Source organism: Oratosquilla oratoria, chromosome 12 (genome assembly GCF_046742065.1).
Source record: "Oratosquilla oratoria isolate Oo_2021 chromosome 12, ASM4674206v1, whole genome shotgun sequence".
Taxonomy (NCBI): Eukaryota; Metazoa; Arthropoda; class Malacostraca; order Stomatopoda; family Squillidae; genus Oratosquilla; species Oratosquilla oratoria.
Genome location: NC_134788.1, coordinates 51,030,190 through 51,042,519, shown reverse-complemented (window position 1 = coordinate 51,042,519; position 12,330 = coordinate 51,030,190). Strand labels below are relative to the sequence as shown.

The 12,330-nt window shown below is 42.8% G+C and overlaps 1 protein-coding gene across 1 annotated transcript; it reads right to left on the bottom strand.

Annotated features, from left to right (window-relative positions):
* Window positions 1-375: 375 nt before the first annotated feature.
* On the bottom strand, window positions 376-5,963 carry LOC143031720 (uncharacterized). Its single transcript, XM_076195929.1, has 4 exons — window positions 5,838-5,963; window positions 5,636-5,717; window positions 5,017-5,061; window positions 376-3,119 (listed from the first exon to the last, which is right to left on the bottom strand). The coding sequence occupies exon 4, from the start codon at window positions 2,396-2,398 to the stop codon at window positions 1,022-1,024; it is 1,377 nt and encodes a 458-aa protein (XP_076052044.1). The 5' UTR covers window positions 2,399-3,119; window positions 5,017-5,061; window positions 5,636-5,717; window positions 5,838-5,963; the 3' UTR covers window positions 376-1,021.
* Between the last annotated feature and the right edge of the window lie 6,367 nt (window positions 5,964-12,330).

Here is a 12,330-nt window from a genome sequence, read left to right as displayed (position 1 = left end):
ATAGCAGTTTTCCTAATCTCATCCAGCTAGCAGTTTCTTTTGCATCAAACCATTTGCTTTCTTTGAATTTGACAAGTCGCCTTGTTTTGATCTCCTTTATTTACTTTTCAATTGAAGTCAACTAGAAAGTCGGGATGAGCCTTTCCAACAGCTCCCTTTTCCCTTACAATTTTTAAATTCTAATCTTTGCTTTGTTTCAGTGTTGTGCTTATTTGAATTTCTGCCTATGCAAATCTCTTTTCGTAGCATTTTTTTTTTTTTTTTGCCAGTATCTTTGCTCATACCATTAGTCTTAAATAGGTCTCAGTAGGAATCTCTACTGATTTTTTTTCTCTTTACCAAATAGAACTGGATACATAAAAAAAAAAAAAAAAAAAAAAAAAAATTGTGTCAATATTCAGTTACCAGGCCATTAAAAGTATTTGATTTGAATGGGCAAAATTTATAAAATTCTTCTTGATTTAATTCAATTGAATGAACAAGTACTGGTGATGAATAACCAGCAAACACTCTACAATCTTAGATCCAAATGTGAATTTATGAAATTGTACATTTATATTTCAAAGGTCATTGCCAGATTCTCAAAATCACATTTTCTTTTATGAATTCATTATTACAAAATCATACAATTAATTTAACTAGAACAATTCAATTTCATCTTGAGAGCCTTGTGTGTGCACATTTTTTCCTTTGTGTGCTAGTTATAAAACATGTGTGCACACGTATATGTGCAAAATTTAAAGGGAACACTTTTCACTGCACAGGCCAAAATGGAATGGCTTCTCAACAGTGTTAGTAACCATGTGACATTTGCGAGACCTCACTTGTAAGAAAGCTGAATCGCTCAGGTCACACTGGAAAGGCTACACTCATGTGGGGGTCATCTTGTTATATTTGAGGTGATTCTTTTGTGAGAAAGCTGCATCAAACTGGTCACACAGGAATGGCCTCCATGCAGTGGGATCCTTATATACCTTGTAAGGGCACTCATATGTGAGAAACAGGATTAACAAAGGTCACACTAAAAAGGCTTCTCTCCTGTGTGGGTCTTCATATGTTGTGTGAGATTACCTTTTTTGGAGAAAGCAGAATCACACAGGTCACACTGGAAAGGCTTCTCTCCTGTGTGGGTCCTTATATGACTTGTGAGAGAACTCTTTAGTGAGAAAGCAAAATCGCACAGGTCACACTGAAAAGGCTTCTCTCCTGTGTGGGTCCTCATATGCTGTGTGAGATTACCCTTTTCTGAGAAAGCAGAACTGCACAGGTCACATGGGAAAGGCTTCTCTCCTGTGTGAGTCCTCATATGTTTTGTGAGACCATCCTTTTGTGAGAACGCAGAATCGCACAGGTCACACTGGAAAGGCTTCTCTCCTGTGTGGTTCCTAATATGCTGTGTGAGACAATACTTTCGTGAGAAAGCAGAATTGCAAAAGTCACACTGGAAAGGCTTCTCTCCTGTGTGGTTCCTAATATGTTGTGTGAGAGAATCCTTTCGTAAGAAAGCAGAATCACAAAGGTCACATTGGAAAGGCTTCTCTCCTGTGTGGGTCCTTATATGCCTTGTAAGAGCACTCTTATCTGAGAAAGCAGAATGACACAGGTCACACTGAAAAGGCTTCTCTCCTGTGTGGGTCCTCATATGTACTGTGAGATGACCCTTTTCTGAGAAAGCAGAATGACAAAGGTCACATTGGAAAGGCTTCTCTCCTGTATGGGTCCTCATATGCTGTGTGAGATGACCCTTTTGTGAGAAAGCAGAATCACACAGGTCACACTGGAAAGGCTTCTCTCCTGTATGGGTCCTCATATGCTGTGTGAGATGACCCTTTTGTGAGAAAGTAGAATTACAAACGTCACACCGGAAAGGCTTCTCTCCTGTGTGGGTCCTCATATGCTTTGTGAGATGACCCTTTACTGAGAAAGCAGAATCACAAAATTTACACTGGAAAGGCTTCTCTCCTGTGTGGGCCCTCATATGCCCTGTGAGAGAACCTTTTTGTGAGAAAGTAGAATCACATATGTCACACTGGAAAGGCTTCTCTCCTGTGTGGGTCCTCATATGTTTTGTGATATAACCCTTTTCTGAGAAAGTAGAACCGCATACGTCACACTGGAAAGGTTTCTCTCGTGTGTGGGTCCTCATATGCTTTGTGAGAGAAGCCTTTCTTGAGAAAGCAGAATCACATATGTCACACTGGAAAGGCTTCTCTCCTGTGTGGGTAATCCTATGCTCTGTGAGAGAACCTTTTTGTGAGAAAGCAGAATTGCACAGGTCACACTGGAAAGGTTTCTCTCCTGTGTGGGTCCTCATATGCTGTCTGAGAGAAGCCTTTCGTGAGAAAGTAGAATCACACAGGTCACATTGGAAAGGCCTCTCTCCTGTGTGGTTCATCATGTGAATTTTGAGGTGATTCTTTAGTGGGAAAGCTAGATTGCACTGGTCACATTGAAAAGGCTTCTCTCATGTGGGGGCCATTATATGCTATGAGAGGACCCTTTCGTGACAAAGGAGAATTGCCTAGGTCACATAGGAAATTCTTCTCTCCTGCATGGGTCATCTTATGTTTTATGAGATCACCATTTCATGAGAAAGCAGAATTACGCACACCACAATGGAATGGCCTCCCTCCAGTGTGGGTGATATGAAATTTGAGGTGCTTCTTTCATGAGAAAGCTGCATTGCACAGGTCACACTGGAAAGGCTTCTCTTCTGTGTGGGCCATCATTTGACATTTGAGATCACCCTTGTGTGAGAAAGCAGAATTGCACAGGTCAAAATGGAAAGGCTTTTCTTCTGTGTGTAGATCCACATATGCTTTCTGAGAGCACGCTTTTGTGAGAAAGCAGAATCTCAGAGGTCAGACTGGAAATGCTTCTCACCTGTGTGGGTCACCACAAGATCTTTGAGGTGACTTTAAAGCCATTTGAGATCACCCTTTTGTGAAAGAGCAGTCATACAGGTCACACTGGAAAGGCTTCTCTGTAGTGTGGGTCATCACACAATATCTAAGATAACTTGTGATATAGTTGTGCTGCAGATGTGACACCAGATCCTTATCATCGTATGACACATAGGGAATCAACATATAGTTCTTCCAAAGATAGGTATTCTCATCCTGGAAAAAATGTATAAAAATGTATTTTTGATATCCAATTCTTTGAAAACTTATAATACACTGTAATTGGATAGTGGATGTTTCGCATATAAATCCTCTGTACTTGCCAACATCTAATATAAAATAGGCAGTAACTCTAAAATATATGGTGCTTTGATATATTACATTCTACTTATTAGAAATGTGCTGAAAATCATCCAAAATTTACTTGCATACCCACCTCACTGTGACCAGAATGACTCAAATTTTACTCCCATCTTTTTCCTCATGTCACAAGATTTGGAAGTGGGGGATGGCCCAGTTGACCAGAGCATAACATTCCATGTTTGGGCTCACAAGACCTTAATCTAAACATGATCTACTCTTGGAAGGTTTCTCAGTTAATCTCACTTGAGCAAAATGTAAACAAAATTGATCTACAAATTGTAGAGGTACTATCCTTTTTTTTTTTTTTCACATTTAGTAAAATACCCATTTGTCTAATAGAAACAAACCATCAGATATACCTACTAATACAATGTTAACAATCGTGATGTACTCAGGCAGTAACTGCTATCAATGGTACAATCTAATTAAATGTGGAACATGAAGACAATGTATTATATGAGACCTAGTGCTTTAATATTTTTACCTTACAGATCATTTAAACACAGAGGCATTATACACACAAACCAAGTCATCTCCCAGGATGCCTGTGCCATCTCCCTTACTGATTGTGACTGACACTTGTGTGATAATAATGGGAAAAAGAAAAAAAAATCTGCAACCTTTCTTTGATATTAGTATTATCTCAGTTTAGGTGTCTCTTGCTATTAACATTAATCAGCATAAAGTTGGATGTTCTGAGAGCTTTGGTCTCATTTAAGCCTTACCAACATCACTGCTTCTCAAATGGACACTTTCCATATGAACACTTTATACATACATGTACCAATGACTTTTTCCCCTTTATGAGGGATGTAGCCAAAGTCAAAGACATAAATCCACTCTCAACCATTTCATCCCCACATACTCTATTCCCATTTACCACCACTCCCTCCATCTTTTCTTGGCTCCTCCTAGATGATGGGTCATCCCTGGATCTCACCCACTGCCCTGGGTCAGAAGCAATACAGCAAGACACAGCACATCCACAGCAAGGCAGCTTCATTTAATTGAGGATCCTCCCTCTCCATCCCCTCATGCAGAAAAAGAGAAGATGGGGAAGAGTCCCTTCCAGTTGCATCAACATGTCATTCACACACACATTCTCTAACCTCCCATCCCCCACCCACTCCCTTCCATGCATCACAGCATCATCCATACACAACCATTCTCCACTCACCCCTATCTTCTGCCTTCTCCCTTCTTTCCTCTCCCATTCTTTCCATGTGTCCAAACCAATACTCTTTCACCAACCCTCTCCCAACTCCTTTTGCAGCCCTACTCTTCTCCTTACCTTCTCATTTCTCACACTCTACGAACCTAGTAATAGTACAGATGAATGTAATATTGTCAGCACCTATATCTGGTACACTGGTTGGACAGTGGCTTGTGTTAGGGGCTTAATCTGGCAACCATGTGTTTGTTTACAGTGTATTTACCTAATTCTAGTTAGTGTATCCTTGGATGAAAGAAGTAGCAAAAACAATGTATGCAAATGGAGAAAAAATGTGTTTGTACTGAAGTAGGTTATGTATGAGTTTGAATGGCAATTATCTACCGTCATGGAATTACTCTAAACTTGTATAATTAAATGAAACTAAAAAAAAACCGCACATATTCTTTAACAGAGACTAAAAAAATTAGGTAAAAATTTAGAAGTGCACACCTATGTGATATAGTAATAGTAAATTAAATAATGATATTGTAAATTATATACCTAACCTAACCTGCATTTAGTAATGTGGTACTGTACCTGTAATTCTAGATGTCATCAGGTCATCAATGTTGTCTCCAGCCTCTGAATTTATTGAAACAAAGATGGTGTTGAAAGGAGTCTATGCAACTTCATTTGTTTATAGCATTTAGCAACAGTGTATATTATCAATTTCCACCAGGAATAATGTATATTATGTTGACATATTATAAGTTACAAAATTATTTAATTTTCTATTACTATATTGCATAGTTGTGCATTTCCAAATATATATAAGCCTATATTATAAACAAAGCATCAAAGACTGCCTATTTTGATATGAAAATGCCATTTGAGGATCTGCAGTTTTTTGGGAATAGTTTAATTACATATTGCCAAAGACTTTAGCAATGTGTAGTAGGCAGTGTAATCAAACGGGTTAATAACTTGGTTCAGATAATCAGTCTCCTCCCACTCAATGTCTGGATAACCAATTGCCCATTTGTGGCTGTTATATGGTAAACTTCTACCACCTCTGTCTACGAAAAAATATGCCTCTTGAATTAAATATTTAGAAATATTAAAATTTGAGTCTTCTTAAAGAGTCATGCTTTTTTTTGGGGGGGGGGGTTCACCTCACTTAAACAAATAATTCAATACATCAATGAAGTTTTGTTACCTGATATTTTGAAATATATTTCTATCCTCCCAGTCAATGTCTGGATCACCAGATGGCCGTTTGTAGCTGCTCGTACCTCTGTCTGGGAGAAAATATGCCTCTTGATATTTAAAAACATTAAAGTTTTTCTTAAATGGTCATGCTGTTTTCTGATTCACTCCACTCAAAAAAAGAATTCAATACAACAATGAAGCTTTGTTACCTGATAATTTGAAATATATTTCTATTCTTATGTAAAACAGGAAATCAGCATCAGTAGCTCTTTCTCGCTCATGGGTAGTCCTTCAATGACATGGCGTATTTATTTACTATTACGTCACTCGCAGCGGTTAATATTTCACCTGTGTTCATAATTTAAATAAGATTACATATGGGATAGAATAACGTTTATACGTTTATCTTGGCGACAATTAATAACAGAAAAAGTTGCTAAAAAGAGATACACCCATGACCGCAGCCGCGACGAATGCTTGTTTTGATAGATGGGGAAGTTGAAGAAATTAGAATATGATCAATTGTTCTAACCTAACCTGCATTTAGTAATATGATACCTGTAATGTTATGCCGGGTCCACACTTGTTGCATTTCCACGTATCGTATCATCTTTGCGTGCCACCTAGTGATACGATACGGTGTAACAGGGTATTGTACCCACTTGTTGCGTATCCGTATACAATAGGCGGATACGCAACAAGTGGGTACAATACCCTGTTGCACCGTATTGTATCACTAGGCGGTACGCAAAGATGATACGATACGTGGAATTGCAACAAATGTGGACCCGGCTTTAAAGGTCGTATGTGCTGTGATGTTGACGGTTGGTTTTGTCACCCGATCGGACTGCAGCGTGTAGAGGAGTTTTATAAATTCAAGAAAAGTATGAAGCTCAGCTCCATAGTAGGCTATTGTATAAAAAACAAGCCACTTGGAGTTGGAGAACACTCAGAACATTACATAGTGTACAAACTGACATTGACGGGAATGGACAGACATGGCATCTCGAACCTACCGTCGCATCTCCGTTTGATAGTATATTTGGTTATAGCATTTTTGTTTTTGTTTTTTTTTTTACTGATTTCCGCCAAGAAAAAACATATATTTCGTTGATGAATTTATGAGGTACTTGTTACTTGGTTTTGTTGTCGACGATCCCTTCCTTCTGAACACTCGCAGCAGCAGCAGCACGGTCCCTTCCGTTCTAGTTTCCCTCCCTTCCTAATTTCTAATACTAGCCCCCCCCCCCCTTCGGGCTGAGTCTCTCTCTCTCGTTCGCATTCGCACCTCCACACTCACACGGTCCTTCCCTGGCACTGTCGACCCACGCCGATGCGCGGGCATTCCCCCCCCCGGGGGTTACCAAGGCTCGCGCCCTTTGACCCCCCCCCCCCATCGGGAGTGCCAACCACCTGTCCCGCCCGCGCCACATACACTCACATTCACACCACAGAATTCTAATTTACAAAATCATTAATCAAATTTTTATCGCTATGTCGTTTAAGATTGCACTTCTAAAAATACATACTCTGGGGTGAATGTGGTGGACGAATGTACGGAATGTGTGAGGTAAGGGGGGGGGGACCGTTGGCATCCCTGACCGCGGGCGTGTGGTGACGTTGTCTCAACCGCCGACGACGAACACATGGGAAATGTCTGCTTCCCTGGCCGGTTCAACCCAGACTGATGACGTCATTAACGCGAGCGGAGGTGTATCTGCTTACCAAGGCTCACAGCTTGCTCACGCGGGCCACAACCAAAGGGAGGCCGGCCAATCAGAAGGCTAGACGTTCCAATGGGACCCGTCTTTGATCCCGTCACGGGGTTTAAAAGGACTGCCTCTTGCCAACCAAGAGTGCAATGTAGTGTATGTTGCTTTTGTGGTAAAATTGGATTAGTGATTGTTCGCATGGTGTATGATAAGTTTAGAAATGTCAGTTTACCCGACGAGTTTGAAAGGCGACCGAACATGCCGGTGACGCTGTGCGTGGCTGCCGATCACAGAGTGAGGTAACCTACTAAGCTCGTGTGCTCTCCCTCGCTCACAGTGATACGTACTTCAACAATGTCTTCCCGGACTCCTACCCCATCCCCATCTCATAGAACCCCATCACCGTCTTCTGCTTGATCAAAAAAGGGAAAAAAGAAAAAGATTCTGTCTGTGCATCAGTAGTCTGTGATAATTCAGGACAATGAGAGGGGCATGTCACGTGGTGAACTGATGGAAAAGCGTGGCCTGAATGAAACAACGGTTCATGGTATAATCAAGGCCAAGAAGAAGTGTGACCGTCTGTCACCACTCTGTTGCTGCCGCCCCCATGTGCCGCCTTTCTTTCGTGTTTCTACTTTCATTTAGTACGTCTCTCTCTACTTTCTCTTTTGTCTTTCATTAATATTATTTGTTAATCACCCTTTTATTCGGTAGGCCCATGCCTCCGATCATTCTACTTATTCAATTTCTGACTGAGTTTACTTAGTAATTGTATTCTGCACTGGCGTGCTTCTACCTCTCGCTTCACTATGTTTTCTGTAAAGGGGGAATTTAAAGAAGCTTATTTTATTCTATTTTATTTTTTTCACTCAAACTGGGCCCTAGGTCGGTTCTGCAATAATGTTATGATTTCTTTAGTCCAATGATCTTTAATTTTAGATTTAAGAACCTTCCCTAAGGGCGTGATCTTACAATCGTGAACCAATTGGATTTTCTCCTCCACCCTTTCTCCAATGAGATCCACCGTTGCAGTTTCGCATGCAATACTGCTTACCCAAGCAATCTCGAATTCATTGCACACTGACTTAGTTTGCATATTGTTACACCAGCAAAACATAAATAAAATCGAATCCCCAAGCCCGTTTAAAACAACGCTGAGAGCGAACCGTTGTTTACAAAACAGACGATCCAATAAAGATGAAATCCTCACCAGTCTACCCATATCTACGAGCCTCTTACACAAAGGAATTGGTTAGAGGGATGGAAAGTGGGAAGAAAAGGTGTACCGGAAGAGATAGTGTGGTGGCCCTGTCCCAACCGCCGGCCGCTCCTGAGACGTCTGTTTCCCTGGCCGGTCCAATCCAGACTGATGACGTCACCAACGCGAGCGGAGGCTTATGCACTCGCTAAGGTTCACAGCTCGCTCACGGAGTCCACAGCCAAAGGGAGATCGGCCAATCAAAAGGCAATACAACCCAACGGAACCCTTCTGTGAACCCGCCGCTGGGTTTAAAAGAACGGCCTCTTGTCACAGCCGGCTTACCCATGCAACCAGGGTCTTATTCTCTCGCATGTGGACGACACTAATCACATTAGTAGACACAAAAGGCTGCAGAGAGCCTTTCACCTAATGCAAAACATACTAGACGGGCACACGCGTGGGAGCAACAGTGGCGCATTAAGACCAGCACGTTGGTGTTCTTCCGCTGCAAGAACACCAACAGAATATCCCTCTCAAAAAGTCCCACTGCAGGACCATGCCTGTGTGCTGGGGGAGTAAACTGGATAGTGGCTTTACCTGAACCCCATACTTCCGCAGGACGGGAGCGAGAGCCAAGGCTGTGTGTCTGGAAGGCTAAAGCGCTTCAAAACCGAAACACTGTCCACCTAACGTCGATAGCACCTAGCCTAGTCAGGCCGATTTTGTGACAGTCTCCGGGATTGGGCAAACTGACATGTCCAAATAACAACTACAACCATCAGGAGATTCAGAATGCCGCAGTCATGTTCATCACGAGGTCGAGATTGAGTGACTTCCGAACTGCTGAGTCCCTACACCGAGATACCAGCATCCGTCCACTCAACCAACACAAACTTCACATGAGACAGCTAGAAAGACTCCACACCAAACACAAACACCTGATACGACACATCACACCTAGACCACACTGTACAGACTACTTGTCAGCTCCGCCTCCCCCTCGGGCGGTGTACACGAACGATCGTGTATAGCCGCGTGCATTTACGACGTATCCTTTTACCAGCTGTGAGTGATCGTGACCAGACGTGCTGCGATGTGCTGGGTTCTAAGTATCACGGACATAAGTCCATCTGTCTGTATCCAGCGGTAAGCATGATGAATGGTAGCAGATTCTCAGTAGACGTGCCCATCCGTGCTGAGCCACATCACGCAATAAATATCCCCAAGAATCGCCCGGTGCCGATAGCCCTCTTTCATACACAACTATCTTTTCATTTTCGTACTGACATCTCTTTCCCTCCTGCAACTAATGATCCTGCGCGAGCGGACGGTCTTTTCTATGTAGTCCACAGTGTAACAAAACAAATGTGTTTTGCTACATATAATGGTAGTTTAGCGAGTGAGGTAAAGTCTCTAGTGGACTTTCTTGGCTTTATTCAGGTACGAAGATTTTGTACAACTAAGTACTCTTCGTGCCGGGCCTTAACCTCGGCACTCCCTCCTGCCAGCTACGTGACCTGAGCATTCCTTCCTACCAGGTTCATGACCTGGGCATTCCTTCCTACCAAGTTCGTGACCTGGGCAGTCCTCTCTCTCGGCGGCACAGCCGTCGTAATAAAGGGGATTGGTGGCTTGCCGTATGTGAGGTGTGCTAGTTATCAAATATGGGTATGGGTGTTAGTTCCGTTATATAGGGGCTAGTTGTATAGTTGGTGGGCGTGGCTAGACATGGTGTATATACATTACGTTACGGTAGTGTAATTGGGGAAGGTACGAGAATGGGTTCAATGGGTGTCTGGTGACATTAGGCATCTTGTGTAGTGACACTGTGGGAACTTCCTGCATGATCTTATGTAGCATTTAGTCACGTGTTTGAGATTGGTGAGGTTTGCAAATATTGGAGGTCTTGTCAAAGACGAGTGCCATGTGGCATGTGTGTGGATCACGTGCGTGGTTGATGGTTAGTGACGGTTACACATAGTCCAGTACAGCTTTAACCGCCGCCGCAGCAACAACTCACCTTCAGCTCCTGACCTTCTTTCTACTAGCATCGACCGAGGACCTCCAGTTCCAGACTTCCTTTCTCCCAGCAAGCAACGATCGAGGACCTCCACCTCCAGACTTCCTCTTTCCCTGCCACAACCGAGCACTCCCCCAGAATCGCCATACGCTTCTTTCTGTACTCACCTTACTCTGTGATTGTTACACATGGAGAATACTGTGTAGTCGGGAGTTTGATTTCTTCCTTGCTTGTCCATACCGAACACTACCCACAGAACACTATAACAGCTTCCCATGGATAACCTTGATAATGCCGTTCATGATATACTCAGGAGAGAGAAGGTGTATCAGTCTGTGGCGTGCATTTACAACATGCTGCACAGAGACTTCCTGAACATCTTGGCCACACCAACTTCAAGTGTAGTGATGGCTGGCTGTGGTTGTTCCGACGGCGCCACGCCACTGTAAACAAAGCTATCACTGGGGAGCTGCTTAGTGCCGACGCCAGTCCTGTGGATCCGTTTGTGGACAGGTTTCTTGGGTTCAAGGAAGTGGAACGTTACTAAAACTTTTAAATTTACAACACAAATGAAACTGGGCTATATAGCAAGTCTCCGTCCAGGAACACCCAGGAGGCTTCCACCGGCAGGATACTTATAAAGGACAGGCTGTCAATCATGGCCTGTGCTAATGCTGACAAGTCCCACAGACGCCTGTTGTTGGTAAGGGTTAAGCCGAGGGCATTCGAGGATTTAGTGGGCAAACTACCTGCAGTGTCTATATCTTTTCACTGATTGATTTTATGTTCCAAGAATCCTTTGTGTGACAACAATGACAGGGCTGACAAAATATTCAATATATATGGGAGGAACGGGAGGGGAGGAATGGAGGTAAATTGTAGATTGAGAAAAGCAAGTAAATGTCATGGAGGATTAAAAAGTGGTATGAGAAATAGGCAATTTAGAATGAATGCAAAGAGGAGAATGTATGAAGGAGTGATTGTGTCGACGGCATTGTATGGGGCAGAGACTTGGAATCTAAGAGAGGCAGGGAGGAAAAGTTTAAATGTCTTTGAGGTGCAATATCTGAGAAGTATGGTAGGGGTTACAAGGTTGGATAGAGTGAAAAACGAGGAGGTGAGGAGAGCAGGAGTGGAAAAGGAGATGATGGCAGATAGGGCTGATGAAAGGTTACTGGGATGGTTTGGACACATGGATTGTATGAGTGATGGAAAATTAGTAAAAGAAGGCAGAGGTGGAGGAAGTGAACTTGAGGGGACGACCGAGGATGAGATGGATAGATAGGGTGAAGGGGGCGTTCATCAAGAGGGGAATGTCTGTTGAGTAAGGAAGGGAGAAGGCACGAGATAGGGATGAGTGGAGAATGACTGTATGGATGATAATGTTATGGAAGAGAGGGATGGGGGTAAGGGTTGCTTATGTATGAATTATATTTTGATGCACCCCGAAAGGTTTTTGCCCTTTCTCTTTCCTTCCTTGAGAGGACAGAGAGGTGGGGTTCATCAATTAAGTGAAGCGGCCTTGCTGTGAATGTACTGTGTCTTGCTGTATTGCATTGACCCAGGGCAGTTGGTAGGATGCAGGGATGACCCATCATCCATGAGGACCTGAGATGGGATGGGTGGAAAGGGGAGTGAAATGGGTGGGAATAGGTATGTGCCTCTGACTCGGCTTCCCTTATAAGGAAGAAAAAGCCCTCAGTAGATAGATATTTAACTGATTAGTAATGTGGAATGAATTAAAAAAAACCATATGATACTAATGGCTG